The 17,821-nt window shown below is 25.8% G+C and overlaps 2 protein-coding genes across 4 annotated transcripts; one reads left to right on the top strand and one right to left on the bottom strand.

Annotated features, from left to right (window-relative positions):
- Positions 1–24: 24 nt before the first annotated feature.
- LOC126906877 (60S ribosomal protein L29) lies at positions 25–1,605 on the top strand. Its single transcript, XM_050687799.1, has 4 exons — positions 25–142; positions 591–638; positions 715–779; positions 1,390–1,605. Exons 2-4 carry the CDS (start codon positions 602–604, stop codon positions 1,546–1,548), a joined length of 261 nt encoding a protein of 86 aa, XP_050543756.1. The 5' UTR covers positions 25–142; positions 591–601; the 3' UTR covers positions 1,549–1,605.
- Positions 1,606–2,634: 1,029 nt separating this feature from the next.
- LOC126906862 (phospholipid phosphatase 3-like) lies at positions 2,635–16,301 on the bottom strand. Of its 3 annotated transcripts, none has more exons than XM_050687778.1 (6): positions 15,985–16,301; positions 5,444–5,601; positions 5,152–5,369; positions 4,732–4,852; positions 3,007–3,180; positions 2,635–2,936 (listed from the first exon to the last, which is right to left on the bottom strand). In XM_050687778.1, the coding sequence occupies exons 1-6, from the start codon at positions 16,037–16,039 to the stop codon at positions 2,796–2,798; spliced, it is 867 nt and encodes a 288-aa protein (XP_050543735.1). In that variant the 5' UTR covers positions 16,040–16,301; the 3' UTR covers positions 2,635–2,795. The 3 variants fall into 3 exon arrangements, with proteins under 3 accessions (XP_050543735.1, XP_050543744.1, XP_050543727.1); XM_050687787.1 differs by lacking the exon at positions 15,985–16,301 and adding an exon at positions 9,824–9,845; XM_050687770.1 differs by lacking the exon at positions 15,985–16,301 and adding an exon at positions 8,732–9,106.
- Between the last annotated feature and the right edge of the window lie 1,520 nt (positions 16,302–17,821).

Here is a 17,821-nt window from a genome sequence, read left to right as displayed (position 1 = left end):
TAAACTCCTTGTAAAATACTTATTATCACTATTCACTATCATGAATTATTTTAGAAATGGCGTCATAAGTAGTTGATATTTAACATCGTGTCTTTTAAAACTAGTATTTTTGTGTGCTTTTAATTCCAATTTTGTGTTAGAGGTAATATCTTATTTATATTAAACTTCTAATTACTTTTAAAATATATATCGAATTTATTATGTATTTAGATTGTCTAAATTCTTTAATTCAGTATAATATCTAATACATATACTCGATAATTTATATTGTCACATGGTTGTTGGACTATTACAACCTTATTAATGTTCAAAAATTATTTTAACATAAGATGTATTAAAAAATTATTTTATAGATATTGTGTATCTATATAAGAATAATTGGACTAATTTTTTTTTACGTGGTTACATAGTTGCAATTCTTTATTTAACCAGAAATTTTCTTTTTCTATTATTGTGTTTAATGGGACTGTATTTACTAAAAGTCGTATTTCTAATCGTAGTTTAGTATTCTATTTCTAGTTCAAATGTATTAATGTGAAATATGAATTTTATTTAACTAAATTATTATTATTTACTATGTATTTTTGTAGGATTTACAGCTATGGCTAAGTCAAAGAATCATACAAATCATAATCAAAGTAAGCATTACTTTTGTTTTTCAAAACAGGCTTTATTCTTTTACTAATGTAATGATGTTAAACTATATTTCTATAGACCGCAAGGATCATCGTAATGGTATTAAAAGGCCAAAGAAATTTAGGCATGAATCTCGTCGTGGTGTAAGTTATGATTAAACTAAGCTGTTCAAACAATAAATATTTGTATTCTCTCATATTATTTTAGTAGAATAAGAAGTAATTTTTTTAAGCGAAATAATTGGATTTAGCTCTGAATAATTGTAGCTCAACATTTTAAACTATTTTTATACGAGAGAAAATTTTTTAAAGAAAATTACATGTAATAAAACAATTTATTTTCCTTACAAGTATTCTTACAGAGGAAACATTTAATCTTAATTAAATTAAAATTTTTGTATGCTAAAACTTTCCTTAAATTTTTTTAGTAAATATTGTTTTTGAAAGTATTGGAAACCACATTTTAATTTTTCTGAATGATATTTTCATGGTTTTTAAACTAATACCTATATTTTTTATTTAATTAACTAATAATATCTCATTAACAATATTTTTTTTAAATAAATCAAAATTTAATGATTAAACTAATATTGTTATTTTACCTGTTGTCAAGTAAACAAATTAATTTGTTTCTTTATGAAAAGTATACAGTTTATGCTAACTTAGTTCTAAGTTGTATTCCTTATATAAAATTTACAATTATTTAATGAAATTAATAGGTATTAATGTTAAGATCAATTATAATTGATTATAGGTATGCCAAAAATTCTTAAGGAATCAAAAATACGCATTAAAAGGTAATTTGTCCACTGAAGAGCAGATTGCTAGAGCTAATGAAAGAAGAGAAAAAAAGTTGGCATTGAAAACTAAATTTGCTGAAATTAAGAAGAAAAATGCTGCATCAAAAAAATAATGTGATTTGTATTTGATATTATTGTAATATACTGACAATTATATTGTAAAAACAATATACGATTTTTATTTTTTTTATTTTTACTAGTAAATACTTTGTATTTCATATGTGGTCATTTTTCTATATTGTAATATTGAATTCTTAGGGAAACACTTTCGAAATTCTTCATCAGAAATAGAACTACATTTATTACAAGTAAAAATAGTTTTAATGTATATTATCCAGTAATGTTACATTATTTTTATGCAATACAGCTTATAATTAACTTCTGCATATTTGAAATGATAGTTGAGAGAAGGCTTAGAAAATTTTGACTGAAGTACTAAGCGCTATACAGGCGATTTTTATCATAAACCACTTGATTAATCGAAAAATGTTTATAGTCTTCATACCTTATCATCTCGATATTGATTTCATATACCCTCAAAACCATTTCTAAAAACTGCTCTTTAAAAATAGTTGCTGATAAAATATAATTGTCAAAGTACAATAATACTATGTATTAAAAACTATAAAAAAATATTGGTTTTTTTTTTATTTAAATGTTTTCTCAATTATTCAATCTTGGCGTGTTTTTTTTATTCATCCATTTTCCTTATTAAGGATTCAATATTTCTAATGGCGATGTATTACATACAATATCAATTTGATCCAGTATCTTGGTATTTCAATATTTATTTTTACTATTAAACATTTCTAGGGTTCACTCTTCAAAATAACGTTTGTGTTTTAAAGTTATTCTTTGTCATTTCTGGATTATGGCTCCGATTAAATTAAAATAAATCTTTATACCTTCTGCAAAACGAAATTCGAAGCAATTATGTCTAATTTATTTAAATTAATGTTTATTTAAAAAAATAATTATATTAAAATTTAGGCAGTTGAATTCATCAAAAATTGTACATACATGTAACCACTACTACAACTTAATTTAGTTTAATCAAAAGAAATATACAAAGAAAAATGTATAACAAATTTTTACATAATATAAAAACAGATGTGCGTAATTTAGTCACTAACTTGGAATACTATCTTAAAAGATTAACAATAGTAACAATAAAGTATATATACTCATATTTCTATGATGTTAAATACACAATAATACAAATTTACTAACTTAATAAATAGATACATTAAATGCATAGGAGGCATTCACAAGATTTTTTTTACTTGTCGATTGTTATTGCGTTGAGTAAAGATTTTATTATCAATATTAAGTATAATATTGAAATAAGTTAATCGAACAACTATAAATTAGGTGATTGATTTTTGTCTTCAGTTACCACATTAATAAGTCTTCCTGTTAGGTAACCGTTGTCCGCTGTTTCGTTAGACCACGTTTCTGTAGTAGATTTAACTTTATTTCTTCGTCTATTAAATAAACCATTCTAGAAAAATGTAGTGTTTTATAGCGTTAATAGTGAAAGATATATTTTTAAAAAAATTGAAAAATCTTACTATATACATGGTGATTGAAATCCCTATAATTGAACCTGCAAGAACATCCCACCAATGATGCCTGTGATCTGAAATGCGTGTAAGTGAACAAAAAATAGCCCAAAGTATGCATATGGATTGCAGTACTGGTACCAACAGTAATGAACCAATCTTACATTTATTTTGCAAATACCACTAAAAATTAATTCAAATAAAACAATTTAATTATAAACTTATAGTTTAATATTTTAACGGGAGAGTTGACACCGTCAGATCGAAGAGTTGGATGATAATTAACCATCAGAGTATCATTTGGCTAATGTGATTTTTTTTTACAAATTTTGAGTTCAAAATTCTTTGATCAGTAATTATGATTATAATTATTTAGTTATGTTTTTAATATCTATTAATTGTTCTTGATGTTGAATCTTAAAATGCAATTTACCCAGTAGCAGAGTGACGGAAATTGATAAATTTCCTTTTACATGTATTGACAGAGCACCGTATATTTTACACGAATACCTTCTTTCTCTCATCAGCCGCCTTTTTACATCGCGAGTCCAACTTGATTAAAGTATCCCACTACATAGCTAAGGTGCTAAGTCTATCTACGGGGCCGACCACCGATCTCGCCAACGGTGAACGTTCCCTGGAGTTTTTGACGTCTTACGTGTTCCGGTATACCGTCTTTTGACAACTTTTTTTTTTTTTGTTAGATTCAACTCCTGTTTAAGTTTAACCAGCTAAAATTTAACTTTATTTTTTTCATTATACTCGTTAGGGAGATGTATGAATAAGATATTTGTAATATTTCCGTTGCGTAAATAATCTAATATTTTGGATAGCGGCTACACAGCGATTTTTATTTTTCATGATAATATTATCAAAAGTTAATAACGTAAAATCATAGATAATAATACGGGGTATGATAAAAATATTTTTTTGGGGGGGCGGTATGTAAGAGCGATAATAAAACTTTACCTGGAGTATCAAAATCATAAATACGTCTTGGAAAGTGGACCCTAGCGATATATAGTTTCTCGGTAGAAAAAATAAACCCAGTGTGCACCTGTATGTATTATATAATGTAAAACTATTTTTGATAGATAGGATATTAAATTTAGATTCAAATAAACTATTTTTATTGCATCTATTAAAATACTCCAAGTTTAAATAAGCCATTTTTTTTACTTTAATTATTATAATGACATAATAAATTATTACAAAAGAAACAAAATTAGAAATATTGCACCATTTATCTCATAAGGGGGTGTATTTAAGATTTTGTTGTCCTATAAATAATATTTATATGTCACAAACAATTTCTTTTGGGGGATTGGCCTAGCGTAATGCGTAGAAACGTATGTTTCGGTGTACGGGGTCCCGGGTTTGATCTCTCTAAGGTATCAATGAAATTTTTCTTGTGACTTTCTTATTAGTGGTGTCTGGTCTCTGATAGAGCCGACCATAATACTTGACCCGTACATCATTGGCTTAGCCAAGAACCACCTTTGACTCCCTAGCATGTGAAAAAGGACTGCCACCTTCTGTAGTAGGTTAAGTTAGAGAAATAAAAGGATGAGAAACTGATCATTTTTGGGAAGCCTTTTTTTGAATTTTTCCTCGCAATTTTAGTAGTTTATAAATTATTTTTTTACTCTCCTATAAAGTTAATAAAACTGAGATAGATGTTGTTGCATCTTTAGTGACGGAATGTATCAATTACTTATAATGAAGTACACTTACCGCTAAGGATATTGATCCATAAACAGATATCGAAGCATGGCCCGATGGGAAAGATTTGCTAGCATCTTGTAAAATGTATTCACTTATTTTTTCATTGTTACAGTGATATTGATACATATAACTAAAAAAATATATTAACATCTTGTTAAAACTATAAATTTTATTTAGATAATAATCACTTTGTAAATCTAATAAGTTCGAATATTGTGGAGATGTTAGGACTATTAATCATCTTTAATATAAGATTTATTCACTAGTAGCACAGACAGTACCATGAAAGGATTTTGGAATACCTGATTGATATATAGTAAAGCAGTTAAAGGAAGGTTAAAACTAACGCCCAGAAATGATAAAGGATTTTTATGGTTAGTAGGTTTTGTGTAAAAAGTTAAAAAAAGTAATATATAAACAGTTGGTTACCTGTTTTTAGTACAGTTAACAGCTTCTATGGGGTTACACGTGTCCAAAAAATGAGGCCTAGGTTCACCAATCAAAATTTTTCCGACATCAGTAATAAAAAATACGAATATAAGACCTAAAATATATTGGCGATACCATCGTAAAGATTCCTTAAGCCATTCGTAATGGCCCGAATCAAACTTATTTTTTTCTTTTTCTAAAAATTCTGCAGAAGTTGTCTGTAATAATTACATGTAAAATTTTATTTCTTTGGTAAATGCATATTTATTGAAAAACTGTAAAGAAGACATACCACTATAAAGGGAATAACAAGTGTTACTAATATTAGAACATGTGGTTTCACAGTATCTCCCTTGTACGCAAAATTGATTTTTGGATCACCACAATAAAAACCAATGCTTTGTAAATGAGGTATTTTTCCTGACTCTACTAAGCACATAACTACCAAAACTAGAACAAACAAAATAAATAAAATAATAAGTTTTTAAGAATCAATGTTATGTATAATAAATAATAATACATAATCATTGTTTTATATTACTTTTTTTTAATTAAATGAACAACTTTTAATTGTGTGAATTAAACTTTTAGATAGTAGTTGGTATAATAACAATATTGAAGAGAAATTAATATCTACATTTATATTTGAGAAGCCACATATTAATACGTTTTATTTTGAATTCAATATATTTAGTAAAATTTTATTTTGTAAATAGACTAGGAAAGCATGGTCAACATAATTGCTATTATAAGCAATTATTCATAAAAAGTAAGTATATTCCTTATTAGTCAATACATGAACTTTAACATATAATGTTAGTCTTCTCTATTAACCTTAAACCTTTATCAAAGTATTGACATTTAAATGACAACTACAAATATAAATATAATATTCATAAACTCAATTTTAAGATTTGATAATCGTTTAAGTTTATACAGTAAATTTTTAAAGACAATAATAAAAATATTTATTTATAATTAGAAGTTGGATTACATATTTGCTTTGGTCAATGTTTAAATATATTATAATGTTATCTTATGATTGAGTTTAACGTTATTCAATATTTAAGCGTTGTACAATTTTTATGTTTAACGTTAAAACACGTTACTATATTTTTACATTCAAAGTCAAAATTGTTTGAAGAATAATTCACTACCATAATCAGCAGTTAATATATGGAGCAAGTAACTACTTTTTTCTTACATAAAACTCATTAGCTTCGATGTAAAGCTGAGTAAGTATTGATTTTGTGGTGGTCTGTATGCTTTTCTGTCTATCTATGAAAATTGTCAGCTTTCATTGGACTGATTTAAATAAATAACACCTTAAAGAAACATAATTTTAACCTCTCAATTTCAAAAATTTTAAAAATATCTCAAAATTGTATTACCATAAAAAACGAAATTTTCAAAACTTTTTTTTTGCATTTTAAAATTACTATAATTTTTTTTTTTTTTTAATTTATCATAATAACATTTTTTTTCAATTCAATTTTTGAAAATATTCCGCAAGGTCTAATAACTTTTAACTAATATCAAATTAGAGATCATAAGTATACTACTAAAAAAAAATGGTCTGGATGATTGTTCTACTACAGAAAATCGGTTATCAAAATAAAAAATTAGCAATTTTAAAAAAAACTATTTTATTTTCAATTTTCGAAAATGTTTCGGAACGTCTGCGTTCTTCAAACCTATATGAAATTAAAGCCTTCTATGACTTCTTTATAATGAAATAAATAAAAACACAATAATTCTTCTTTTAATGTGCTATAATTGAAAATCTAATTAAAGTACAGGAAGTATTAAATAAAAGACTGGAATAACTGCGTTCTTTAAACCTATATCAAATTTATTTATAAATGTACTACAATATTAAAAAAAATCTATCTCACAAATGTTCTATGAGAAATTGGCCGCCAAAACAAAAATGATTACTTAATTTTAATTTTTGAAAATTGTTCAAGACAAATGCGTTCTTATTTGTATCTTTATCTTATTGTGTTTTTAAAATAAAATTCTAAATGTGTATGCTGGAATGATATAAATGTAATTGAAAAGAGGTGGCTAATGGAAAAGAAGCATATTTAATAATTATGGGAAAGTACAATCCTTTAGTCAAAAATAAAATTCCTACAATTTATCTAGTGATGTAATCAATACAGTGGTTAATAATATGAAAAATATATTACAATGAATTTTGCTCGCTGACGAAGAAAACATTATTATGGTTGATATAATTAATTGTTCTTAAGCATTACTGTTTTTTACAGGAGGATATGCAAGAATCACGGGCTTTATAATGTCGCAGATTCTAGTTATGCTCAGCAGGGGTAGTAACATATACCCTTGCTCTTATATGACTTTGGTTAGTTGGAACCGGTCGACGTGGACATACCTACTTGCTAATAGCGAATAGGCTCTCCAAATTCAATCATACTAAGTGAAAGGGTTGTTAACTTGTTACACGATAATATAATAATATAACAATATATAATAATTATATAATTTAATCCAAAGTCACTTATTCCAAATATGCCGCGACCTCAGTGTGCTCAGTAATTCAATATTTTTTTTTAGTAGGAATTGTTTTACGTTATAAATAGTTTTACGTTTAACAATATTTTACGCTTATTAATATTTCATTTATTGTTTTTGATTACGTTTTCATAACGTTTACTAGTCTTTTTTTTAATGAAAATTGTTTGAATTCAAATTAACTGATAACATATGTAAAAGATAAATTTCTTAATTTTTCCTATAAGAAATAATACATAATAATTCATGCATACGTCAGTAAGAAATTATTAATACGTAAAGGATACGTTATTTTCGTATATAAACAATGTATTTTTAACAAATCCCCAGTAAGTGACAAAAATAGCCAGTTCAGTACGATAAAAAATTTTTTCGATGATGTTTCTTGTCCAGTTGGCGAGGAAAAGGTAAAAAATAAAATCAACTGGATTACAAAAATGTATCATGAGTTGATTTTTGTGTCGTCTAGTTTACTAGTTTAAATTAATGTGCTGTATACGAAAAGTACAATTTTCATAGAATATTTCCTATATATTATAAATTTCATAGCATGATTTGATGGGATTCATACAAATTTTTAATTGTATTTCTCAATAATACAATTTCTATGTCTATATATTTTTTGGAGGGGTTATGAGAATCTTATGGAAAGCTTATTGTACAATAATAATACAATTACACATAGTTATATTATACCTATCCCAAATAAATATATTTATTTTTGTTGCTCTATAGGTTCAACAGAGTCAAAAAAATTTAACTGAATAGAAAAAATTTAAACAATAATAAATTAAAATGAAATTGCCGAAATGTATTCTAAATTAACTATTTGTTAAAACTTGTTCACAATAAACATTATCAAATAACAGTATGTATCCACGTATTATATTGCGTTGGTAGCACTACTAATGGTATTTGTCAATAGTTAAATCGACAGCACACCAACAATGATAAAAAATAATTATGTATCAAGATAAATAATGAAAATAATTAGTTCATATTTCGCCATATTTCTAGCATTTAAAAGATACTGTTAACTTACAAAGGTATGTTTTGATTTTGATAGCCTTCGCGAACTCGACACATGTCCACAATATACAAATACGACCCATATAATATATTTATTGAAATTATAGTTCAGATGTGACGTTAGGGCAAAGACGTATGTTACAAAACAAAAAAAAATTCAAATATCAAACGTCGAACAATAGTGGTTTTAACTATAAACTAACACATTAACGAAATGTTCGCATGACTACTCATAGACCACAAAGAATATGTTGATGTATTGCGATAGCTGTTGTTATAAAACTGGATTCGTCGCGAAACACAATTCTTGGTTAAAACTATACAAAATACAAATAAAGCATAAACGTACGAGGTTAAATGACAACTACATGTTACTGTATTAACACTTTTATGTCGAAGATTTTTTTCTGCGGAGAAGAAAAGCATTCAGTTTCAAGGTTAAATGCGTATTACTGAGTAAAAGATAAAGGATTAAAAGCTGAATGATTTAAATTAGTTATAATAGCAAGTAGACAGATTATCTAATACAAATAACAATGGTTTATTCTCTTATTTTGTATTGGCGAAAGCTGATTAAAAATAAAAATATACAACAACATTGTTAAAAATCATATATGTGAGTAAAAATTATAAAGAAAACGCATTATGTTGACTTAATTAAATGAATACAATTCTTATTGCTAAACCATTCTAGATTTATCTGAGTAATGAGAAAAAACATAAATTTAAATCGATATCTTATTATCATATAACAAATAATGATAATAACGTTGAATTACGAAAACGTGTGATTTGTAGCGTAAATATGGAGTGGGGCATATATAATAAAAATTCACTACTTGTTGGACTGCTGTATTTCCTCTGAATAAAATTATAACTTTACCATGTATTTATTGTTGCTATGGGGCAAGGCCGTATCTGTGAGAGGTCTGAACCCTCACTGAAATTATTTAAAAATATATATTTTTTTACACTAATCAGCTATTCTGTAAGCCTAGAATTGCTGTTGGGCATTACTTCACACCGTTTCTAAAACGTACACTACCGTATTGTGCTTCGGTCCGAACTCCCTGGAGACGCACCCACCGACAGAACACAGTCTCACCGAAGCGTTAGCTAGTTTTCGTGACGAGCTCCCGGTGGCTGGCCGAGACCAGCAAATCGGCGGGCGGCTGTGACGACGAAATGCCGGTCTCCACTCCGTCACCGTTTGGCAATCCGAAACTGTCCGAATCGCCGCCCGCCTGTCAATCCTGAGGAGGATTTCCTTGTTCTTGAGCGAATACTCAAAGATATCCGCCCAGGCCGAGGATCAGTATGAGTGAACCGCTCGCATCATGTTGACTAGTAGACTGCGTCGCATTTCCCTTGTTCATCTCAAATTCGACACGAGTTGAATTTTAGGCGTTTGTCAATGACGCGCTCACGATGAGCATATTCATATGAACGCTTTCTATCCCATCACTGATGTAATATAATAAATTTAGCATATGGCGATTTTTGATATTTATTTGGTTTAGTATTTTTTAAACACATACTGAAATAAGTCCATAAAAATGTATTATATACATAAAACGCAAAAAGTTGTATTTATTTTTAAATGATAGAAAATCAGTATCATTCATAGTGAATTCGGCAGTGAAAGTAGAATGAGAGTAAAACAAGCACTCGGTAAATTATTAAAACGTGCGTATGAATAAGATTAATATTGACATTTTTGACCTAAGTCATAGGTCAATGTCAATGTCATTTTATCTATACAATTAATCTTGTCACCCTCTGAACAAGTTCATAATACGGATCGTGGTATGACGAACAAGTTATAAAATCCAGTAACAAAACGAGTATGAAATAATCGACGACCGCGGTAGAATACTTTTTTTATCATTTTTAAATGATTAGGGGTAGTAAAAATTAATATTTTAAAATAATTTTTTTTTGAAAGTAATTTAATTTACTTTGCTCTACAAATAATGCAAAGTTATTATACTATATTTTAAATTTATTTGAAAAAAAATTATTGTAGACCAATTTATATCTATGTTCGTCGGATATAAAAATGTCTTCTTACAAAAATTTTTATGCTTCAATAACAACTTTAAAATAAGGTACGTATTGAATTGCAAACATTTTAATACACATAGTCAGTATGTAGCGCAACGAATACACATAGTTAATTCATATGTACCTATCCTAAAGTTGTTATAGATTCAACAAAAAATTCGAAAGAAAACACCTAAAAAATGGCTATTTTAAAATTGTATAAAAAATTAATTAAATTTTTTATTAGGTAAACGTAGTAAAAATTCAATTTTAAACGTAATTCAAGACTGTAAAAATTATTTTAAAAAAAGTAACGTTAGATATTTGCTGGATCTAAAGTTATTAGATATGTGAGAACATGGTGGGGCATCCTTTATATACAAGGCAATAATTTAAGGCTAGCCACTCGATTTCTTTTGAAAAAATAATTATGTCATGTAAATTATTTTTGGTATCTTTTAGTTTGTTTTATTTCTTGATTTATCAGTTATTAGTTATTCTTAAAATTCATTTCTTGTACCTTAATAGTGTCAATTTTTTTTTTTTATGACAACATTAATATTTAACTAATTTATAAAATAAAAAATGATCTAGTAAAAAAAATGACTGGTCAATAACAATATTTGACCTATTGTTTGAAAGTTATTACCAGTTTAATACATAGACTGAGGTGAGGCGCAGTCCATTGACAGAATTGCAGAATTAATTGCATATTATATTTAATTCATTTTACCTCGCTTATTAATCACGAATCTTCTATAGTTGATTTCTATAGTTTAAAAATGTTATTTCTAGATATATATTGTGGTATGACTAACATTTTTTTCTATTTTAAAATAAAATGGTAGTTATGCTTGTTTAATTTTTTTTTTAATTTATAAATTACGAAAACATATTACGTATAAGTAATATGATTTTTTTATTTTAAATTTAAATCATAAAATTAAACTACTTATTAAATATTTTTTAGAATATTTCCATTTTTTTCTTCATTTTTCAAATAGGAATTACAATATCCTATATAATTGAATCACTTTAAATTAAATAAAAAAATACGCACAGGTACTTTCACATACAATCAGTTTTGATCGCATGTTGTTTCAAATTTACATATGAACAATGATGTTATATTATGTTTTATATTAAATAATTGTGACTGCACACCAGTTATTTTTGAGAACTATTGTTGTTATTGTGGTATGAGTATTATTGTGACTGTATGGCAGTAGTTTGATCATGAACATACTTCAAAAATAAAATGTTCATTATTACAGGGTTAATAAGAATAATATAACCAACAAAGATGGTTTCGACATTTATAATGTTAAATTAATGAGAACTTGTACTAGAACTTCAGTCGGTGAATTATTATAACAATAATAAAATACATTTTTCAATCATACTATTGACATAACTACTAAAAATTTGAAAAATTACAAATAATATCAAAAAAAATGATGCGTCAACTATAAAGTATTAGTAGTATGTTGTTAAATAAATATTTCATTTTTATAACGAAATTTGTTGATATAAGTTAGAGAAAATAAAAATTTCATCTTTTCAATTTTGTCATCTTGAAAATTGAAATTAGTAAAATTATTCTTTAGATGTTTTACAAAAAATGACACATAGAAAAAAGTTCTTTGAGTTTAAAAAATATGTATTGTTTATGTATTTATAAGGAATATTAATATTTTATTTAATTTATTCCATTCAAAATTGATTTGAAAATGTACTGTAAAAATGTTTTTAAGAAATGTATTGCTGCATAACTTTTAAAAATTAGTTAAGGAAACTGAATTATTTTAACTGCATTTTTAAAGTAAATATGATATGCTAAGCCTAATGAAAAAAATTCATGATGTGTTTACATCATAAATTATTTTAAATTAACGTCTAATGGACAGATGCTTCTTTTTTGAAGTGTATGTTGTTATTTTCAGCCGACAGACAGTGTAAATTTGTACGGAAGGTTAGTTAATGGCCACAGCTTGACATTAGTAACGCGATTATTTTAAAAGACTGCATGATGCATATTAAGTATTTTAATGCTGATCGCTTCTATTTTTTTAGTATAATAAATATTAACTTAAAGACATTTACCACAAATTTTGGGTATCTAAAAACATTCTAGCCTACATGCAAGTCCCCAATATCATTTTCTGTAAATACAGTTGTTTCTAACCTAGGAAAATTTATGCTACGACATTAACTATTATTAATAAAACATTTACACGTATTAAAATATGATCAAAAGCACGTTAAAAAACATATGTGTAAAATATTTGCAGTACAAATGTTCAAACGGTTCTATTGTTATATGCTGTTTTTGAAATATAAATAAGTAAATAAACATATTAGTAAGTTTTTAAATATGCTACTTTATTTTAAAATAAGTTTTAATCTGTATAGTCACGTATAGTCTCATGCTAAACATTAAAAAGTTCTATGATCATATGCTGCACTTGAATAATGATGTTTAAATTTACTTGAGTCATTATTATAAATAATTAATTAGCTCATAATATGTTTATAAACATAATATATTATTTTAGTATTCATTACGTTTACTTAAGCGACATATTATTTCTGTAACTTTTTATAAAAATATGTAATTTTTATAATGCTAAATCCGAAAATGACTTCTACAAACAATCATATACATGGCCTATAGAAACTATGAATCCTACCTAAAAATATATATCAAAAGAAATTTACTAATGTTTTTATTATATATTGGACCAATTCGGGTGAAAACTGCATTTGTTAGTTACATTTCTATAAACCTCGAGCGTTTCGAAAAAGATGGTTAAAACTTAATTTCTCTCATATAATTGGTATGATTGTGTTAATCATTATAAATCTTTATACAATATAAAATTTGTCGGAGACTCAAATTTTTAAAGACCAAAGTCTAAACTCCTTAGTTTTACTGATAAGTAATTATAATAATCAAAATAAAATTTAAATTAGATTTGTTAACGTTTGGCACAAAATAAATGTATTTAACAAAATTTAATTGAATCAATTGTCATTATTAATCAAATAAATACGATGAACAACATTTACCGTATGAATTAAATGTACGTACTTTCCGGTTGGGACACTTATTCAAACTCCATGCGGTAACTTACATCCTCTGTTAATTACGTCACTCCTGTTAGTTTAGTAAACGTCACTGATTATGACCTTTGAAGTTGCACAGGATAAAAATGATTATTATTTAAAAGGAAATACATCATTCATGTCGTCATCACTGTGCTCGTCACTTGGTACGTCATAATTTTTTTATAGTCAATCTCGTTTTATACTTCAATTATATTATTAACATGTAATTGTATTTTATCCTGTTATTTATTTTTTAATTAAAAATTGAAGTTAAATAAATGATGTTGGTTTCAAAATATTATTAAATAAAAATGCTAGAATAATAAAATAAATTTATAATTTTGATCCGAAAGTTTTATAATACTCAGTATTATTGAGACGGCTAGCAAAAATTACCACTACTATGATCAATGGTGTTAAAATTTACCCTCGTATTGTTTTATTGTTGGCAATTGGCCCATAACTTAATAAATTAAAGTTTTTTTTACTCTTATATTTTTTTACTACCGAATCAATACAACATTCGTTGTCTATTTACACTTACATAAAAGGTTGTTGCCCTTTCGGGTCTGGCCTACAAACTCTCAATACTTTCAACATTGAGTTTAAAAAAAAAAAAAATTTATAACATTTTGGCAATAAAAGTATGATATTTGATCGAATGATTCAGTCAATGAAATATGATACCTATAATAGTTATGATTGATAATGCAAACACGAATCTAAATTACTGATCATGCATAATATAAATGACTGTTGTCACATACGGTTGATGACTTTTATTTTGTGTTGGTTCCATTAAAGTTTTAATAATCACTAATTATTCTAAGAATGACTGTTGTAGTAATTGCTTTGATTGCAATTGGACCTGAAAAAAATTAACGTCTGGTATTTGGCTCTAATTAACTTTATATCTGTTTTGCATCCAGAGAATTGCTTCCAATTTAAAACGTTGGTTAATCGCGAATTATCTAGATAATTGATACAAGTTATTACTGAGACTTAAGAGCACTAAAATGAAATAATTTTTGTATTGGAGATATTTTTTACAACTAAGTAATATAAAAGGTTATCAATTATTTTTTGATTATTAATACTTTAATATTAAAATTATTGTCACAACATATTCCAATTTGTTTCATAGATATGAATAATAGTTGATATTTAATAAAACCAATTTCTGTATATGGTATTTTTTTATAATATGTATAAAATACTTCTACATTTTTATATTGTAGTAAAACTTTTAATAGTTATCAAACACGCTTTATTCGAGAATAATTATAATGTCACGCTTACCTTAACAAAATATTTTACTTATTTATGTACAACATATTATTATACTAATTATATTCATTCGTAATTTTTTTTTTATTTTTATATCTAGTGATATTAAAAAATCTATTTTAAAGTTATTAAAGGTCAATATGTTAACATACATTGATGTTTGTTAATCGTAGGTAAGAAATGTTTCAAAAACTTTTATTTATAAATAACTGTGTCAAGTTCAACTATAAAATCGATGTACTTAATTATAATTATTCGTAATTCTACCTTATCATTTGGTGCTAGTAGGTTATTGTATTATTAGAAGATAAGATTTTTATGGTTTATATTATATATATATATATATATATTAAGTAAAAAAATTTGATAAATTTTATTATTAACGAAATTCAATACTATTTTGAAACTATTTTCATGGTCAATTGAGCCTTAACAAAGAAAAGCAGATACTTGAGCTTATTAGAACAAAAAAGTTTATTGTAATTACTTCTGAAATATCTTTAAATGTGTTTAATAAGTATTGCAAATTAAAAACATTGGAATTAGTAATACTAATAGTTTAATTAATAAACGATAACATATGTTCTCGTTTTTTCTTTTCAGATAAATTGTTATGTGTAACCTTGTTACAATTATCTTAACTAATAAAATGAATATTGTTCAATAAAATACTAAATAACCACCAAGTGAACTACATACTTATAGTAAGAATTATATTTCAAATGATAATTTGTAACAATAAAACACCACAAAAATACATTTCCAACGGGTGATTTACCAATTAAAATTAAAACAACTAGAATTATAAATAAATTAAATAACACTCACCTAATAGTAATAACATAATATCAAGAAATATAATCCATCTTTTTTCTTTAAACATTTTTGTTAAAAATTTGTTTTAAACAATTAAAAATTAAACGGATGCAACTTTTTATTGCGTAAATTAAAATGGAATAAATAAACAATACACTAAAATAATCAAAAACCAAAAATAATTAAACAAAACATAAATAACACTGAGTTAAAAAAATGTATTTATGTAAAAGTTGTACTTAAACAACATGTGATAACAATACGTTTTCTAGTCATCCAGCGACAACATTTCGATTCAGTGGTTACCCAGAGAATGCGATTACACTACACGAGTGTAATATACTTATACTCGTAGTAATAACTATTTCGTTATTGTACCAGAGTGTATTTGTATTTCGTTAGATCCTCAATTATGCACGTCATATGCGTCGATCAATCAAAATATGTTACTGCATCAATTGAATGATGTTTTTAAAACTTTGTCGTTGCTTATGTGAATGTGTTGCAGTGTAATTAAAAAGACATAAAATAAGCTGAGTAAAAAAAAAAAAAAAGGCTGCTATCGCTACTAGAAAATTTTAAAAATAAGTATGATAAATCGATAAAAGTTGTTTGGAGTCGTTACTCATTGCTAATTAATTAAAATTTTAACAGATTAAGTCTTAAAGCGAAATTTTCCAATCGGTGTTCGGAAAATATCAACAACATTAATTTTCAATCAACAATAATTGAATGGCAAAATCTACATGATTTACTTTCATGTTCAATATGTTTATTTAAATTAAATTATTTAACTTAAAAAGAAGATATTCAAATAATCTTCATGGAAATTTGATCCAAATATTGCTCAATGATATACTTTATATTTAGGTATGTTACTCGGCTGAATTGAGATAAATTTCATAGCTAATACAATATTGTAACTTAAATAACAAAATTTAAAATTTTCTTTCGTTTATAATTAAATTTATATTATTGTATTGTCCATAAATATTTTCTGTACATTTACAAAAGAAGTCTACGGTATAATAAATGATTTTTTTATGAAATTTCGTTAATTTTATAGTATTCATTTCAAGGTATGAAGGTCAATAATAGATACAATTTATTTTCGAGACTTTAAAACTAGTAATAGCTTTTTAAAGTCAGGTGCACTAAACACAAAATGAGTTCGTAACAATGACTAGAGCAATTATTATTGAGTGAAATAATAGTTGTATAACATTGTTATTATTGAAATTTCATTTAAATTTATGTCAGTTTTATCTTTGGTACATGTTTAAAATGTACTAGAATCTACACGTGTAATCCATCTAATATTTTGAAATTCGTTTAAAAAATTGACTTTTTCTCCAATAATAAGTTTTCAGTTCAATAAGTTAAAACATCAATATTTTTAAGTCGTTGTAACTATTAAAACACAACTTGTACTGAAATTCATTACTCAAACTCATTTATTTTAATTACACATGGAGTAAATATTTTCATCTTATAGTTTTTACTTTCTCTTTCTTTGAAGACATCAATTTATTTCTTAAATTCCACCTTATAACAGTATTAATAACTATTAGTTACACAATGCTAGTATTTTGAGTATTTTCTGTACAATGTTTGGATATGTTTTGTATTATAGTCGTTTTTATTTTTAGTTGTACATTAAAATCGTAGTCTGTAATTGTCTAGTCAACAGAAAATTAAAGCATTTTTTCAAATCACCGAACCCTCCATCGTTACTTTCTCATAGCCTACGGTAGTTGGTCAGTCACCTAAGAACTACTTGTGTTCCTTTCATACATCAAAATAACTAAAATAATATAAATAGAGAGAACATCCTGTCAATAAATAAAAA

The sequence above is a fragment of the Daktulosphaira vitifoliae genome, unplaced genomic scaffold, assembly GCF_025091365.1.
Source record: "Daktulosphaira vitifoliae isolate Bord-2020 unplaced genomic scaffold, ASM2509136v1 Scaffold_1, whole genome shotgun sequence".
Classification (NCBI taxonomy): domain Eukaryota; kingdom Metazoa; phylum Arthropoda; class Insecta; order Hemiptera; family Phylloxeridae; genus Daktulosphaira; species Daktulosphaira vitifoliae.
Note: the sequence above shows the minus strand (reverse complement) of the source record. Positions and strands in the feature narration are given on the sequence as shown.